This window comes from Felis catus, chromosome A2, assembly GCF_018350175.1.
Source record: "Felis catus isolate Fca126 chromosome A2, F.catus_Fca126_mat1.0, whole genome shotgun sequence".
In the NCBI taxonomy this organism is placed as follows: Eukaryota; Metazoa; Chordata; class Mammalia; order Carnivora; family Felidae; genus Felis; species Felis catus.
Window position 1 is genome coordinate 21249095 of NC_058369.1, and position 18253 is coordinate 21267347.

At 38.5% G+C, this 18253-nt stretch overlaps 1 protein-coding gene and 1 long non-coding RNA gene across 44 annotated transcripts in view; one reads left to right on the plus strand and one right to left on the minus strand.

The window, feature by feature from the left end:
* Positions 1 to 1294, plus strand: part of LOC123383514 — a 58365-nt gene extending 57071 nt beyond the window's left edge. Inside the window, exon 3 of the long non-coding RNA XR_006593354.1 lies at positions 1236 to 1294. This is a non-coding gene — a long non-coding RNA (uncharacterized LOC123383514). The remainder of the gene's footprint in view (positions 1 to 1235) is intronic.
* The window catches only part of PBRM1 (polybromo 1), a 117196-nt gene that overhangs the window by 72120 nt on the left and 26823 nt on the right, over positions 1 to 18253 (minus strand). For 21 of the 43 annotated variants that reach the window (XM_023249544.2, XM_023249543.2, XM_045051145.1 and 18 more), the window contains 7 exons: positions 17635 to 17793; positions 13794 to 13862; positions 10156 to 10254; positions 7353 to 7438; positions 6505 to 6600; positions 5786 to 5874; positions 2041 to 2254 (listed from right to left, as the gene is read on the minus strand). In XM_023249544.2, coding sequence (XP_023105312.1) covers positions 2041 to 2254; positions 5786 to 5874; positions 6505 to 6600; positions 7353 to 7438; positions 10156 to 10254; positions 13794 to 13862; positions 17635 to 17793 — 812 coding nt within the window. The remainder of the gene's footprint in view (positions 1 to 2040; positions 2255 to 5785; positions 5875 to 6504; positions 6601 to 7352; positions 7439 to 10155; positions 10255 to 13793; positions 13863 to 17634; positions 17794 to 18253) is intronic. The other 22 variants (XM_003982314.6, XM_019822711.3, XM_019822716.3 and 19 more) reach the window with 3 other exon arrangements.

Sequence of the window (18253 nt, forward strand, 5' to 3'; positions counted from 1 at the left end):
TATGGAGCCACACTGTCTAGTTCCTGACCACTCTTCCATTTCTGTTGCTTTTGATGACACTCAACTATCATACTTCTGCCAACAAATCTTCCTAGGACTAGGCTATATAATAGAGTAGCCACTAGCCACGTGTAGCTATTTAAACCAAAATAAAATTTAAAATCTAGTTCCTTAGTTGCACCTGCCACATATCAAGTGCTCCATAGTCACGTGTGACTAGTGGCTGCCATAATGGACAGGGCAGAGAAAATAGCATTTCCACCATCACAGAAAGTTCTAGTCGGCAGTACTGCTGTCAATTTCCCTGTTGCTCCTATGGAGAGACAACGGAAGGTGGTCCAGCTCCTGTCAGGCACCACTGGCCTGTGGGTCCTTAGAAAGGAGGTAGATGAGTCACCCTAAAAGCTGACCCTGCAGAATTCTACTGTGCTCCCAGCTAGTTCTCAGCCACTTCTCCATTCCTCACACTCCCCTACCTGTGTGCCAGACAACTGTCAAAAAGTAAATTTAAAAAGGGGGAAGGCACAGAATTATTGACTTAACAAAGCAAGGTTTATACTAGAAAATTTTAACCAGAAGAAGGTTGTAGGCAGGTGACTGAGTTGGCTTGAAATATGTCTTCTTTTGAATTAATTAATTAGACTGAACAACAACAAAGACTGAGGGAGAAAAGAAACTAAGGACAAAAATTGCTGAGTTAAAAGAGAACCTCTCAACATCTAGAAGACTGCACTACCTTTTCCAAAATAAAGAGTATAAAAGACAATTTCCAAATGATTTTCTTCATGAATGGCAGCTTTAATTTCAATATTATTTTAAGAGGGCAAAATAAACTGATTTTCTATTATCCTACCTGTGTACAAAACCTCCCAAGTTTGGATTAAGTAAAAACACCATAAATTTTACTGATCAAATGATGAACATGGAAATTACAAATGCAAAACCAGGAAACACCTGTTGCTAGCCAAACTTATTTTCTAGGATTCAGCAAGTATAAGAATTTTAATTTCTATTATTTGGAAAGTGAGTTACCTGCCCTGGTAAATACCAGCTTAGTGTGATTTTACCCAATTATTTTTGTGTTGTTACCTCTATTTAGGTATACTGTAAAACCTAACCCACACTGTGAGAGTTACAATATTACTTATTTCCTATTATTTTTAATAATGTGGTGGTTTCAGTATTCTGTCTGGCTGATTTCCCAATGATTCTTTATTTGTTTGTTTATTTAAAAGTAGTCTCCATGCCCAATGTGGGGCTAGAACTCACAACCCTGAGATCAAGAGTTACCATCCTCTACCAACGGAGCCAGCCAGTCATCCCTCAATGGTAATTTTCTTTTTTTTTTAAGTTTATTTATTTTTGAGAGAGTGAGAGAGAGAATGCACACAAGCAGGGGAGGGGCAGAGAGAGAGGAAGAGAGAGGATCCCAAGCAGGCTCTGCACTATCAGCACAGAGCCCCACAAGGGGCCTGAACCCACAAACTGTGAGATCATGACCTGAGCCAAAATCAAGAGTTGGATGCTTAACCAACTGAGCCACCTAGGCTCTTCTGATTATTTTACCATTTTCTATACAGAAAAGGGAAACCAAGATGGGCCATCTTTCAGGTATTGTTTCAAATAATGAATTCTCTAAGAGCTAACTATATTCTGGGGGCTCAACTGTAAATACAAAATTTAAATACAGTTAAACTGTTATAATTAAAATATCACTGAGAGGTATAAGCAGCAAGATTTTTGTGTTTTGCTCAGTTGTAAGAAAATGAACAGTTAAATTCTGAGCTATATGACTTTTGAGTTGCCTAGCTGGAATAACTTTGGTTCACTTGCCTTGACTCTACTGTAGTACAAAGAATACCATTTGAATGTAATCAAATTTATTTCTCACCCTTCACACAGGAGTAATATTCAAGCATACTCTAGACATGCAAACATTTTTACCTTTAAAATCCTTATCCACTTTAGGAAGGAGACAGATATGCAGGGCTCAACCATAAGAAAATGGATTTCTACGGAATAATGTAGAAGACATCTTACCTGATCTGTTGTAGGGATATGGGCATTTTAATTTGCTGATAATAATCAGGGTATTTTTTCTTTGAAGGCAAATGAAAAAAAGGTTCAGCTATAAGCTGCCCTTGGTTATTCCGACAGCTCCTAACTGTGTCATAAAGCTGATAAAAAGGATTTGAAACATCCATAAATGAAGTAATGCTCTCTGCTTCCGACTCTCCTTCTTCATAACGTGCAGCTAAATAAAAGACAAAAAAGGTATTTATTTATAAGGGGAAGAGAGAACCAACCTTTAAAGCTTCTAACCACCTTCCAGCTTAAACTTATGTATGTTTGAGAATACTTACATTAAAAGAATAGTTTCCAGCCCTCATTAAAGACGCTGTTAGTAATGCTTAATTGTATGTGTAGAGAAACGTTACACAGAAACAGAATAAAATGTTACACAGAATATGTTATACTGTTTTTTAAAAGTTACAAAATACTTTCTTTAAAAAAAATTTTTTTTAATGTTTATTTATTTTGGAGAATGACAGAGATAGAGCATGAGTGGGGGAGAGTCGGAAAGAGAGGGAGACACAGAGTCCGAAGCAGGCTCCAGGCTCTGAGCTGTCAGCACAGAGCCCAACGCGGGGCCCGAACTCACAAACGGTGAGATCATGACCTGAGCCGAAGTCAGACGCCCAAACGACTGAGCCACCCAGGTGCCCCAAAATAGTTTCTCTTTTTTAAATGTGACTCCTTTAGAGACTCCTTGCTGTATGTGTCTGGCCAAGAAAAGCAGCAACCAGCCATACACAGATCTCAGAACTAAAGCAACAGCATGCAGTTTATGGTCATAGAAATGTATACTGATGTTGGGTTGATATTGGTAGATCTGGTTTTGCTTTAACTCTGTGTGATTTTGCCCCACTGATCTATAGCATCCCGTAAGAATGAGGTCTTCCCTTATTGAGGGAAGTTTCAGATAGAAGCTTATCATAAAAACACCAAAACAAACAACATATAGTCATTTTTATAGAAAAACAAAATATATTCTTCATTTCCCTAAATTCTATAACAGCATATAAGGACCATAATTTTTCTTAATCAAAATCACTACTGTTCCCAGGTGAGAATGACAATCATTTATTAATTAAGTACTCAGTTACAGTGTTAAAAGATGGGTACACTACCAGTCTCAGGGGATTTGAGAGAGGCTCTGGATCTAGTCATGGAGACAGAAGCAAAGAGAGGATCTGAAACTAGTTTTTTCTGACCCTACTACTGCTGACTTTCTCTGTAGAGAGCTTGCACATACGTAGTTGATTTATATACCTAGATATGTTTTGCTGCTACTTCAACCCTATCTTTAAAAAATTACATTTTCTCGGGCGCCTGGGTGGCTCAGTCGGTTGAGCGTCCGACTTCAGCTCAGGTCATGATCTCATAGTCCGTGAGTTCGAGCCCCATGTCGGGCTCTGTGTGGACAGCTCAGAGCCTGGGGCCTGCTTCCGATTCTGTGTCTCCCTCTCTCTCTGCCCCTAACCCACTCGCATTCTGTCTCCGTCTCTCTCAAAAATAAACATTAAGAAAAAAAAATTACATTTTCTTTTTGTGGTTGATTCCAGAAATTAAATAAATTTTTAGATAATGATCTTATATCTAGCACCTTATTCTTATTAATTCCAATAATTTATCTGTATAGTCTTTTCAGTAGAAAACTCAAAAAACAATCTTTCAACTGCAATCTTTATAAATCCTTCTTCTGATTCTTACTCCTTCATTGTTGTCTGGCCTCTAATCAAAAGAGGTAACGACATTCTTACTTACAGTAAAGGGAATGCTGTAAGTATTTCCCTTGTGCTCTTTTTACCTTTTCTAATACTGCAGTGACCTAGCATTCCTGGAGCAAAACCAACTGTGTCATCATGCATTATCTTTTACAAATACTGCTAGATACAGTGTGTTTCTTTTTGTTTAGTTTGGATATCTAGGTTCTATTGGATTTAAAAAATAAACTGGAGAGCTCCTTTTTGGAGCTCCTTTTCTATTCTATGCAGGAGTTTGTATATAATTCTGTTCCTTGAATGTCTGGCCTGGTGTTTTTATGGGAAAAGATTTATAATAATTTTTTTTTAATTTTTTTTTAACATTTATTTATTTTTGAGAGAGAGAGAGACAGCATGAACGGGGGAGGGGCAGAGAGAGAGGGAGACACAGAATCGGAAGCAGGCTCCAGGCTCTGAGCCATCAGCCTAGAGCCCGACGCGGGGCTCGAACTCACGGACCGCGAGATCGTGACCTGAGCCGAAGTCGGACACTTAACCGACTGAGCCACCCAGGCGCCCCTATAATAATTTTTTTAATGCTGATACAACTAATAAGCCTTTTTCTTCTTGAATCTGTTTTAGGTTTGTTTACTTATTTATTTATTTAATTTATGGGGGAGCGCAAGTGGGGGAGGGGTAGAGAGATGGGCACAGAGGATCTGAAGCGGGCTCCACGTTGACACAGACAGCAGTGAGCCTGATGTGGGGCTTGAACTCATGAACTGCGAGACTGTGACCTGTGCCAAAGTCGGACACTCAACTGACTAAAACACCCAGGTGCCCCAGGTATTTATCACTTTCTAGGAGTTTGCCCATTTCATCTAAATGTTCAAATTTGTTTGCATAAAGCAGTTCATACATTCTTTCTAATCTGTATGCTCCCTGTTTCCCCTAGTATTTTTTATTTGTTCTTCGGTTTCTTTCTTGATATTCTCACCACAGATTTGCCTATTTTATTAACAGTTGTAACAGAAAAACTTTGACTTCACTGATCTTCTCTACTATAGGTTTCCTTTCAAACAAATTCGTTTCTGCTCTTAGCTTTCTTACCTTTTTTTCTATGTCTCTGCTTTTATTCTCTTATTATTTACTTATGTTGGGTGCTTAGTTCATTGACTTTCAGTTGCTTTTCTAAACAGAAGCAATCAGCCCTGTAAGTTTCCCTCCAAAATAGCCCTTTAGTGTATCCCTACTGTTTTGACATATATTATGTTCATTATTGCTATTGTTCAATTTCAGGTAATTAAATTTCTATTATAGTTTTTCTTTTTTAAAAAGAGAAACCCAAACATTTGGAATTTTTTCTCTTTCCTAAGTGTTTGGTTTTTTAAATTTTATCTTTTCAAGATTGGGTGCTTATGATAGGTGCATTATGGTCAGAAATTTGGTCTGTAAAATACCCAACTTTCAAATTGGTTGAAATTTGTTTCATGGCTAAGTACATGGGCAATTTTTATGACTGTTCTATGTGAATCTGAGAAGAACATGTATTCTCTAACTGCAGAACATTTGCCTGTTTATATTGATCTTGTTGTCTTAGGCTGCTCTGATTGTAATTTATGTCTATCTTTAATCAGAAGCTCCTGCCAAGAAGAAACTATAGCTTACTAAAAATGTAAGGCAGTGGCCTAGAAATCTAAGATGGCGTGAATGTCTCTCTCGGGTTTCCTGATGGCATCACTAGTACTCACTATTTATCATTTATAGGCTTGAAACCGGGATGTGCTAAGGCTAGCAAACCAACTGTTGGGCAAAAGTATTTACTTATTAGGTACAAGCTATAACATAAAATAAACAAGCTTTTGATAAGTTTGCCAACCAAAGAGCGAATCAAAATGCAACAAAATAGCATGTACTCCAAAACTGACAAACTCCCAGACAGACCAAAGTTACTGTAACTTCCCTTCACCAGAAGGATCAGCTGAGAAGGCATTAACTTGTCAAGACCTAACACCTACCAGCTAAAGCATCCTCCTCACTTTCTGAGCCATACTGAAGTGCCATGGTAATTGCTGACAAACGACCCCCTTGGACTGTTCTTTTATTTCTACAAAGAAAAACAAGCAATCAGAAGACAGGAAAAAATGTTATAATAATTTGGTTACCTTACAGGAAATAGGAACTATTAACAAAGCATTCACATAAAAAAAAAAAAAAAAGAATTTCTATTCAACTGTGTGCTCAATTTATCTTTATACTTTTTATATTCCCCATAATCAATCTAAGCCAAGAAGACCAATTTTTCTCTCTCAGGGTGGTAGAAAGCCTAAAGTAGGCTACTTGCAATTGTGTGTTACTTAAATGTAGCACTACTCTTTATTTTATGAAAAATACAGATTCATTCATAATTACTGGTTAATTCTCTTCTAAGATGATCATATTCTACAGTGAAAAGAAATCTTACTTTTGATACCAAATCTTTTAGTATTTTACCACACATTTATTTTATTGTAAATATTAAACACTACCAGACAAACAACTTATGCCTATGCATTTTTCAGAGGTGAGATCAGCCCAACTATAGCACTTAACTTTTAAAAAGGCATTTGATAACAATTCTCATAATAACCCAATTATACCCAAAAGAAGTATTTCAAGATAGCCATCAGGCAAACACTAATATGCCTCGCCTCAAAAACATGGTCAGTTCTCAGATTAAACACACTCACTCTCTCACCGGTAATACTTGCTAGTGGGATTTCTCTCTTCACTAAGGCTGCCTTTACTGTGTGAAGGACCTGTCAGCCTGGCTGTGGCCAAATTTGATGGAGTCCTATCACAGATAAGATAAAAAACCTTAGAAAATTGACAGCTGAAATCAGAATGCTGGGTAGACAAAAAGGAAACAAGCATTTTTTGGTTTGTTTCTAAATAGAAATGTTCAAGTATTTCTGAGCCTCCACAGCAGGCTTTGTTCCAAAGCCTGAAGACTGCAGAAGAGAATGGACCAGGGCTGGTCCTAGAGAGCTCAAGGTCCCTGCAGTGACAGAGGATCTGGTAATGAAACAAATGTCAGGGTCAGGAGAAAGCTTTGAAAGCAGCCACTCCAGCTTCCATATCCAGTAGGAAGAAATGGAATCCAAGAAATAAGACTTGTTCAAAGTCCTGGAAGAGCCAGGATGATACTTTAGATCTCCTGACACCTAGCTATATGCTCTCGCTGCTGATATAAATATGTACTATTATGTGTTACATACAAATATCATATTACACATGCACTTATCATATATGTGTTATATACATATTATATATAGTATATATAAAAACAAATATATACATACATAGTAATAAAAGTAGATAGTGATGTTAAGCCTCAAAAATTGTTTCTTTTTAAATAAAGTCTTTCAGCTGCAACGAAGGGGCTGGGTAAGAGTTAATCTCTCTTCTCTTCAGAATTACATTACTAACTGTAAACATAATCTTTGAATGCAACATACATTTTGTTTTACACTGCACTGATTCCACTAGCTGGAAAATTTGGCAAATAATAAAGGCACAAGGATTTTAAACATTTTAAAAACATACCTCATTCGAAGGCTTGACTTAGCCATTTCATGATGTTCAATTTCTGCCTTTTTCATATAAAATATTTTTTTTATAGAATTTGCATCCTGTCAACATAAAATTATTTGTTTAGAAAAAAAGGACAGTTTAAAATGCCATCAAAGAGCACTTTCTACGGCACTCTTCCATTTGGAGTAGACTTCCATTTAATGCCCATAAAGTTGCATCCTCTAACCTTTCCATAACTTTCAAAAACACAGTCATAATTCTATAGAAGTTAAAAAGCCTCCTACCTCTTTCACAATTAGTCAAGTAATGCACAAAAACCCAACAGTGAACAAGGAAAAATGAGTGAAAATGAACAACTCTACCTATGTCCACTGACCTAAAAATTGATATACTTCTAAGATTAAAGACTACACACACAAATTTAGGATGAATGTACTTACTGAAATCAATAGCATACAACAGATCAAATCTAGTTTCTCTTTTCTCTAAAATTTATTTAAGGGAAAATAATCAGACCAAAAAGTACAATCTTAACTGCATCAACAAACTATTGGTACTATACTATTAAAGTGTCCTATTAAGGACTAAAAATTTAAGAACTTTATTGTTCGTTTCTCTGATTTTTCACTTGAAGTTTCTTAAAAGATGAAAGTTTACTAAAAGATGAAAGATAAATGAACTACCAAAAGCAACTATATATGAATCAGTATTCTGGAAGTCAATGATTTTATTCTCAAAAGGTTTTCTGAGAATCCTTTGCTAAATTCCCAATGACATATGATTAATTCAAGGCATTTCTAAAGCAACTGTGTTACAGGTCTACAAAATTTCTAGGAACGACTCACATCACAAAGCAGTGAAGTAGTCATTTTACATTGTGTATTATACTATAGACGTTGCTTTCTATATTAATGAGGTTTAAAAGGAGACATTAAATCAATGTTTAAAGTGGCTCAGAAATGAACCTTACCTCTGGCATAAAGAGACATATAAATTAATGGAAGAGTACTGAGCTTCCAGAAATAAACCCATGCACTGATAGTCAACCTCTAGCCAACACAACTCAATGGGGAAAGAATAGTCTTTTCAATATAAGGTGGTGGGACAAATGAGTATCTCATGGGGAAGAATCAATGTAGATCCCCTACCTCACACCTACCTCAGGTATACACAAATTAATTCAAAATGGATACATTTAGATCTAAGAGCTGAATCTATAAAGTTCCTAGAAGAGAACAAAGGTGAAATCTTTGTGGATTTGGATTAAGTAATATATGACACTGAAAATTATGAGCAACCAACAGAAAAACAGACAAACTGCACTAAATAACATTAAAAACTCTGTGTCAGGGGCGCCTGGGTGGCGCAGTCGGTTAAGCGTCCGACTTCAACCAGGTCACGATCTCGCGGTCCATGAGCTCGAGCCCCGCGTCAGGCTCTGGGCTGATGGCTCAGAGCCTGGAGCCTATTTCCGATTCTGTGTCTCCCTCTCTTTCTGCCCCTCCCCCGTTCATGCTGTCTCTCTCTGTCCCAAAAATAAACGTTGAAAAAAAAAATTAAAAAAAAAAAAAACAAAAAAAAAAAAACTCTGTGTCAAAGGACACTATCACGAAGGTGAAAACAATCCATAGAATGGGAGAAAATATTTGTAAATCATATATCTACTCTAATGTCCAGACTATGTAAAGAAATCTAACAATTCAACAATAAAAAGACAAGCAACCCAATAAAAAAATGGGCTAAGGATCTGAACAGAAATTTTTTCAAAGAAGATAGATGAATGGCTGATATGCACATAAAAAGATGTTCAACATCACTAATCATCAGGGAAATGCTAATCAAAACACAATGAGATACTACTTCACACCCATGAGGATGGCTATCATAAAAACAAAAACAAAAATGACAAGGAAATGTTAGTGAGAAGGTGGAGAAATTTCAACTGCACATTGCTAGTGGGAATGTAAAATGGTGTATCTACTTTGGAAAACAATGTAGTGGTTCCTTAAAAAGTTAAATATATAGTTAACCATGTGAACCGGCAATTCCATTCCTAGGTATGTACCTAAGGAAAATGAAGATATTATGTCTACATAAAAGCTTACACAGCATTATTTATAATAGCCAAAACGTGGAAACAACCAAATGTCTAGCAACTGACAAGTGGGTAAACAATAAGCAGTATATAAATGTAACAGACGAGAACAAAGTACTGACACCTACTGCAGCATGAGCTCCGTGAGAGCACCGTAAAAGCACTGCACTCAGGGCAAGAGGCCAGACACACAGGACCACATGCTGTATGACTCCCCTGATATGAAATGTCCAGAACAGGCAAGCAAATTCACAGACAGAGAGTGGACTGAGCTCCTAGGGCTGAGAGACGGGGGGCGGGGGAGGAATGGAGGGACTGCTACCCGATTGTGGTGATGGCTGCACAACTCTGTGAACACACTAAAAACCATTAAATTAACCTGGAGTGAAATGTATGGTATGTGAATTTTAACTCAATAAAGTCATTATATAAAAACTGTTGGCTAGGGCGCCTGGGTGGCTCAGTCAATTAAGTGTCCGACTTTGGCTCAGGTCATGATCTCATGGTTCATGAGTTCAAGTCCCGCATCGGACTCTGTGCTGACAGCTCAGAGCCTGGAGCCTGCTTCAGATTCTGTGTCTCCCTCTCTGCCCCTCCCCCTCTCACACTCTGTCTTTCTCTCTCAAAATAAATAAACATTAAAAAATTAAAAAAAAAAAAAAAACTGTTGGCTCTACATTAAGGTATCACTCTTAGCAATGAAAACAACAAAACACTAACCTTGAATACTTGAGAACCAGGCTCATTATAAGTTTTGGCATTTTTTGCTAGGAGATCTATATCTTTGGCCATTGCATGAATGCTCTTGTAGCTTCCATTCTAGAGTAAACAACAAAATACAACAGTTCCTCTTATTGAGAGTTAATCGGTATGACCTTTAAAAAAAAAGAACTCCACATATTTTTATTATTATTATTTTTTAATGTTTATTTATTTTTGAGAGCAAGAGAGACAGAGCATGAGTGGAAGAGGAGCAGAGAGAGAGGGAGATATAGAATCTGAAGCAGGCTCCAGGCTCGGAGCTGTCAGCACAGAGCTTGATGCAGGGCTCAAACTCACAGACTAAGAGATCATGACCTGAGCCAAAGTCAGCCACTTAACCGACTGAGCCACCCAGGCGCCCCCTAACTCCATACATTTTTAAATTCTCACCATATTCAAAGACTTCATTGGAAAATACACGTGAACAATATATAAAGTCATTCTCTCTTTTATAAACTATTACCATTGTCCATTTACACACAAGTTTTTGAGATAGGTAACAAAACTAGAGCTATGTTAAGAGTCATAAAAACATAACTTTTAAAAGATCAAATAAGACAAAAGTCATTTAATTTAGCAAACACGTAGTGCTTACTATGTGTTAAGCACTGTTCTAAGTGCTTTATGAATACTAATCCATTAAGGTGGACTTGAGAGTGTGAAGTAAAACTCCTCTAGTTTTACAGACTACTTCAGATGAAATAGTCTAGCACAGAGGTTAACATTTTGTGAGTACCTACTATGCACTAGGCTCCATGTTAGAGCTGTTACACCTTAAAGCTCACTCAAGTCCAAAAAACCCAGGGACACTTAGAACTGCCTTCAATTTACAAAGAAAAGGAAGAAGGGAGACAATCTAGGCTAAAGGTACACATGACTAATGAGAAAGACACAGAAATGAACAAACACATTCTAGAAAGACTGAGAAAACCAAATTAAGTAGAGTGGAAGGTTGGGGAGGGCAGAACCACAGCACAGGCTGCAAAGGTGAGGATAAATAAGGCAGAATCCAGGCAGCCAAAGGAGAGTAGCTGGTTATTTGCCATGTGAGAATACCCAACATCTGAGCATCCTCTTTTTTTTTTTTTTTTTAAGATTTTATTTTTAAGTTCTCTCTACACCCAACATGGGGCTCAAACTCACAACCCCAAGATCAAGAGTCGCACGCTGTACTGAAGGAGCTGGCCGGGAGCCCCTGAGCACCCTACCCTCTTTATTTGGAGAAAATCCCAGCATAGGCGGTAGGGAGGGACCTGTCCTACACAACAGGGGGTAGAAGTAAGCAGATGGTAGCACTGCCAGCAGCCTGGCACCCAGGCAAGGGGAGATCACTCATGCTTGAGTCTTGAGGGACTAGAGTGAGGGCAAAGGAATAGAGAAAATGAATTCCTAACCCCCATGAAGGGCAAGTAAAGCAGAGTGGAGCAGGGAGCAACCAGGGCCCACAGTGGTGAATGACATTAGGAACAGCAATGGCACCACAAAGACACTGTGCGTTGACCTCAGCTGTACCACAATGTCCCTGAGTTCCTCCCACTTCTCTAAGGCTACTTCTCCTGCCTACCTTCCTAACAATTCCATGAGCCACCCAGTATCCTTTCAATGGATACCACTTCTACTGGAGTTATTCAGAGTTGGTTACTATTGCACCAGTACAAGAAACTGGGACTCGCTGCAAAAGGCACTAGAAAACAAGTGACAAGGCTCTGGGCTGTGGAATCAAAAAGAAAAGAAAGAGGAAGGAAACTAGGGTCAGGAAGCAACATACAGAAAGGACTAGAGAGTCTTTCATCAGAGAGGTAAGAAAGACCATTACAGTAATTTGGACATAAATGGATGAGATCTTGATTAGGGTGATGGCAAAAGGAGGTGCTTCTATGGGGTTTCTAGAAGGAAGAACAGACAAGATAAGAAGTGAGGTCTTGGAGAGAAGACTGGGGCTAGGGCAGGGGTTTCCAAAGATCTGATTTGAACTTCAGGATTATAAAAACATCTTCTCCTCAGATAGACATTAGGAACCGCAGAAATTTATGTTCCAGGAGACTAAGTCATTACCAGCAGCAGCTAGGGAGCTGCCTTAAAAACCAGGTGATACATTAGGGAATCTGTATTTTAACATTCTGTGAAAATGTATTACAGTACCAGTAATTACTACACTGTTATTCTTTAGTGCTCTCCTAGAACTTGATTTAAAAAAAATTTTTTTAATGTTTATTTATTTTTGAGAGCATGCAAACGAGAGAGCCCAGCAGGGGAGGATCAGAGAAAGAGGGAGACACAGAATCCGAAGCAGGCTCCAGGCTCCGAGCTGTCAGCCCAGAGCCCAACGTGGGGCTTGAACTCCCAAACTGCGAGATCATGACCTAAGCCGAAGTCGGACGCTTAACCAACTGAGCCACCTAGGCACCCCAAACTCTCCTAGAACTTTAAAGCCAATGAAGTTTCTCCCTTCTGGCAAACCACTTGCTTTCAGTCTCCTTTCTCAACGAGACTATGCAACACATTAAAATTTCCTTTTTGTTTTATCTACCAGGAGCCCCAAACCTTCCTTACTCTGGGAGGATCAGTAACTCACACAGTCCAAGGCCACATCCCATAGGTGCTCTGTGAGATGCTTCACACGCATGATCATTGCCCCCTCCAACTCTGCAAAGTGGGAACACTACACTCAGTGCACAACAGAGGAAAGCAGGAAAGTCGCCTGACTGAAGCAACACAGCTAGTAAGGAACAGAGCTAGGAAATTAACCCACGTCAGCACAACTCTAAAGACCAGATTTTTTGTAAAATTTAGCTCTTTCTCCCTATACCTTCCTTAACCTCTGATCATCAAGTTTTAAATTTCAGTCACTGATTCACTCAATAAATATCTATCAAGAGGTAGGAATAGTGCAGGGGTTAAGAGCACAGACTCTGGAGGCAGAATGTCTGGATTCAAATCCTAACCCTTCTCCTTATTAGCTGATGACTTACGCAAGTGACTTATCACCTCTGTGCTTCAGTTTTCTCATCTGTGAAACAGGAATAATAATAGAGTCCACCTCACGGAGTGGCTATAAAAATTAATCAGCTAATGCATATAAAGCACTTAGAACAGAGCAGACACCTACCAATGCCAGGTGAGTGTTCTGCTGCTATTGCTGGAGATACAGGGAGGAAGGCACTCGAAGAGAATGAAGTCTCTGTTTTCACTGACCTTACACTCTAAAATATGTTGCAGGTAACTTATTCTGAGATATCCTAAAACTATTTGGAAGCAGGTAAGAATAAACAACAAAGCTTTAATGCCAATGTATCTTTCACAACCAGAAACGTCTATGCCCAATGCTTTTTAATGACTGTCCTAATTATTGTCTTTTTTAAATATTGTCCTATTGTTACCATGCCAATGAAAATTCTGCTTTCCTCCCTATACAAAAAATGCTAAAGAGACACCATGCCGCCTTTTCCAAAGCTATAATCAACTAATCCATTTACATTATATGCTAAAAATCCCTTACAGAGACATCTGCTTTTCCATTTTCTAAAAGCCTCTAAAAGAGACCACAAGCCAATCTTCCCTAAACTACATATAGTTACATATGGTAATCTGCATACCTGTATCCTCTGGGCAATGGTCTTGAGATCTATAGGCTCCTTAATTATTGCATAATAATCTGGATATTGCTGGAAGACAAAAACCCAGGCAGGCTAAATAAATGAGAAGTATCCAACTAATAAGAAAACAAAGAAGTGCACTGACAGCGTATTGATAAACTGAACAGCTCTGTGAGGTGCAAGGTTACTGACAAAGCTGTACAGCATACTGTTTGTTATGTTTGAAGCAGACAGAATTTGATTTTAACCAGCTTCATGAAATACACAAGAGAATGCTGCAGGAGTTTATAGTTAGCATTTGGTAATTATCATTATCCAACTAACACACCATAATTTAATGTTTTAAAAAATTCTAAATTCACAGAATCACACAGTTTTAAATTTAAGGTTCTAACGTATCTATTCCTGGCAATGAAGTAGAGGAATGTTTCTGAATGTTCTCATAAACTCTTAAAACTGCAATCTAAATCACACAATATTATCCTATTTCATATAAAATTGTTAACGGTCTACAAGACAAAAGGGTGCATGCTTGTTAGCTTCAGGTTTAAAGCTTTCACTTATTTTGGCCAAATTAATTTTCTACAAAATAAAACACATTTTAAGTAAAACTACATTAAAGAAACAGAGTAAAATCATAAGCACTTTCTGCTTTCTCAGCAAAGATTACGTCAACACAAGAAGTTAAGCATGTTAGAGGAATGTCCCTGAAGCATCTCACAAAGCCCACAGTGTGTTCACTGCCTTGAGCCTTTCCTACATCTTTAGTTCCTTAGAGGAAACAACTGAAGTTGACCAAAAGTCAAAAGTTGGTAGGTGAGAGAAGTGTCAGGGAAGGTGAGGCTGTGCTCTTCATGCTCTTCTGACCTGTTCAAATCCTTGCAGCCCGTACAATAACAAAAAGCCAAGAGGTTACAGCCTTCACTCAGTTGCTGGGCTGAGGGCATGATCTCAGGGATGCTTCCTCATCTGAGTCCTCAGCGTATCCCTTCTTTTTTAACCCCTACTGTGTGTGGGGGGGGGGTTGCTTTGGGGGGTTTTTTGGCTTGATCCAACCCCTTTTCTGCCCCCCTCTTAACCAATACTACTTCTGAGAAACAGTTCAGAAGACAAATTATGACAAGGTCACCCAGGCTGGAATAGCATGTAATCCCAGCTGTTGGGCCCACAATAGTCAGAACCTCCTCTCCCACTTAGCTAGTCCAGCCTAGGAAGGACTCATAAAGGAAAGGTAAACACTGCTCCACCCTCCCAGCCTCAGTCCTTACTGTCTTTGAAACTGTCACTGTCTGAGGGGCCAATGGGAACCTGCTTTTTCCAACCAACTCGTGCTGCATGGTGTCCCTGGAAGCCATCCCGGAATGGGGGAACAGAATATCAATGTTTTAGTGCTCCAAGTCACCTTTGGTGGCTTGACCACTAGTGATGATCTCCTGCTACTCAGGAGTAGATCTTGAGTAAAGGCTATACTCTTTTCTCATAATTTTATTGTGATTAAAGACACAAAAGATTTACCATTTAACCTTCTAAGTGTGTGGTTCGGTGGCATTAAGTACATTCACATTATTGCGCAATCATCGTCATCGTTCACCTCCCAAACTTTTCATCTTCCCAGACTGAAACTCCATACCCACTGAACAGCAGCTCCCCCCTTTCCCTTCCTGTCAGCCCCTAGAAACCACAATTCTACTTTCTCTATGAATTTGACTACTCCGAATACTTCCTACAAGAGGAGTCATGCAATATTGGTCCTTTTGTGACTCTCTTCTTTCACTTACTATAATGTGTTCCGGGTTCATTCTTACTGTAGTGTGTGTCAGAATTTCATTCTTTCTTAAACACTGAATAACGCTCCATTGTGTGTATATGCCACATTTCATTTATCTATTCATCTGTCGAAGGACATATGGTTTGCTCCCATGTTTCAGCTACTGTGAATAATGCTGCTATGAACATGGCTGTACAAATACCTCTTTGAGATCTTGCTTTCAGTTCCTTTGGGTATGCACCCAAAGTGGAATTGTGGGATCATGTGGTAATTCTATGTTTAATTATTTGAGAAATCATCATACTGTTTTCCTTTTTTTTTAACTTAAAACATTTGAAAAAAAAATTTAAACATATGACCAATATCATCATTATGTTTTTGTAATCAGATCCACACTTAGGATAGATAGCAGTAGTCATATATGCTTTCTTTTTTTTTTTTTTTTTTTTTTTAACTTTTTTTTAAAGTCTATACCCAACATGGGGCTTGAACACATAACCCTGAGATCAAGAATCACATGTTCTACCGACTGAGCCACCCAACTGCTTCTAGGCTTTATTTCTATGTGAGAACTGTCTTACAACTAGTCAAGACACACCTTTAAATAACCAGTCTTGTCGGTGACTGATGGGGAAAGCTGCAAGCCACTTATCAGTCAATAAGCACTTCTTACACACCTAGGACATGCTGGGTTCCAGCTACATGGCAGGGACACAAAACAAAATATGATAGAATCTTTGTTCTTCAATTCAAGAACCAGGGAAGAAGGTAGATAAATAGTAAATGATCACAAAGGAGTTATGAGCTACAGTGGAGTACCTCTGAAAGTATATTCTTGTCTAGAAATACAAGAATGCTGAGCCCATGGAAATTTTTGTAGTTCCACAGGTAAAGTGGAATTTTAGCTATGTTCATTGCCTTTTAGGTATGAAGCCACAACAGGCCCTGCCACTTTTAAAGGGTCTCACTAGTCTAGAAAGTTCCTCCTCTTTGGGGTAGAAGAGTATTAGTCAGTCTCTCTCTTCTCCATCACCAGGAGATCCAGAGAAATAAAAGAGGAAGAACTCACTTAGCTTCCTCTCATTCTGTCCCTGAGCAAAGAGAATGTTTCGTCTCTGTTATAAATAAAAGGTTTAGTTTAGGTACTTACTTTGTTATTTAAGAATTACCAATCTTGGAAACAACCCAAATGTCAATTGACAGATGAACGGATAAACAAAATGTGGTATATGCATACGGTAATATATTATTTAATGTTAATTTTAGAGAGAGAGAGAGAGACAGTGACAGAGAGTAGAGGAGGGACAGAGAGAGGGAGACACAGAACCCAAAGCAGGCTCCAGGCTCTGAGCTGTCAGCACAAAGCCTGACACAGGGCTCGAACCCACGAACTGCGAGATCATGACCTGGGCTGAAGTGGGACACGTAACCGACTGAGCAACCTAGGCACCCCCAGTGGAGTATTATTTAGCCTTAAAAAGGAAGGAAATTCTTCATGGATTCTATGAATGAACACTGGGAAGGAAATTCCATGGATGAACCCTGGAATACATAATGCTAAATGAAATAAGCCAGATATAAAAGGAGAGATATTGTATGAGTCCTCTTATTATCAGGTGCTTAGAGTGGTCAAATTCATAGAAGAGAGAACAGAGAATGGTAGTTGCCAGGGCTGGGGGATGGGAGGACATGGGGAGTTACTACTGAATGGATACGGAATTTCAGTTAAGGCAATAGACGTACAATATGAATGTACTTGACATCACTGAACCACACACTGAAAGTGGTTAAATGGTAAATCATGTGTATTTTATGACCATGAAAAACAAAAAACAAACAGTAAGAATTACCAATCAAAAACAAATATTTAAAAAAAACTACAACCTTTAGGCAAGTAAAATTATAGAACATGTCTTATGTGGTTGCTATTGAGGCCACAAGGAGGATCTCTCAGCAGCCTCCAATGCCTTCCGTTAACTTACCTTATTTGCTAAGAACTAAGTACAAAACCAAAAACAAAACAAAGATAAAAACACTTTAATTGATTCCCCTGTCTTTAATTGTATCACTTACCACTTTAGAAGGCAGTTTCTGAAAAAGCTCACTAATGAGACGTCCTGATGGATTTGTGGCTACAACTATGGCTTCAAGAAGCTGCTCCAGGATCTCCTTCAAGTAACTTGGAGAAGACTGGGAGGAGGGGGTTAGCAGGAAGGAGAGAAAGGAGAAAGACTGTGAGAAAAATCAAAAAATAAATGCCAATATTAAACAGCTTCTAAATTTTAAAGCTAATTGAAAAAAACAACTAAACAGTACTTATTTTAAATGTAAGTTTCAAGAATACCACAAAAGTGCTCTGATGTTGGACCCCCAGAATGATGTATGTGAAACTAATGAGGCTCCTTATATTAGTTCAGTAACTAAATCTCTTAGATCAGGTCCTTTTACCAAACTCTAATGGTGCCATATGTGTGAAATGATGGAAATACATACCTTTTTTGGGTTTGAGCAACTGAGACAGAGAAAACATGCTCGGTGATACCTGACCATCTCTATATCTGCTGTTCATATCTACTGAAGTGTTGATATTCTGGTACAATGACATACGTTTTTTACCCATGGGGTGCATGGCCAGATCTAACAATAGAATTCAAGCTATCTCAAAAGTGAAGGACTGGGGCACCTGGGTGGC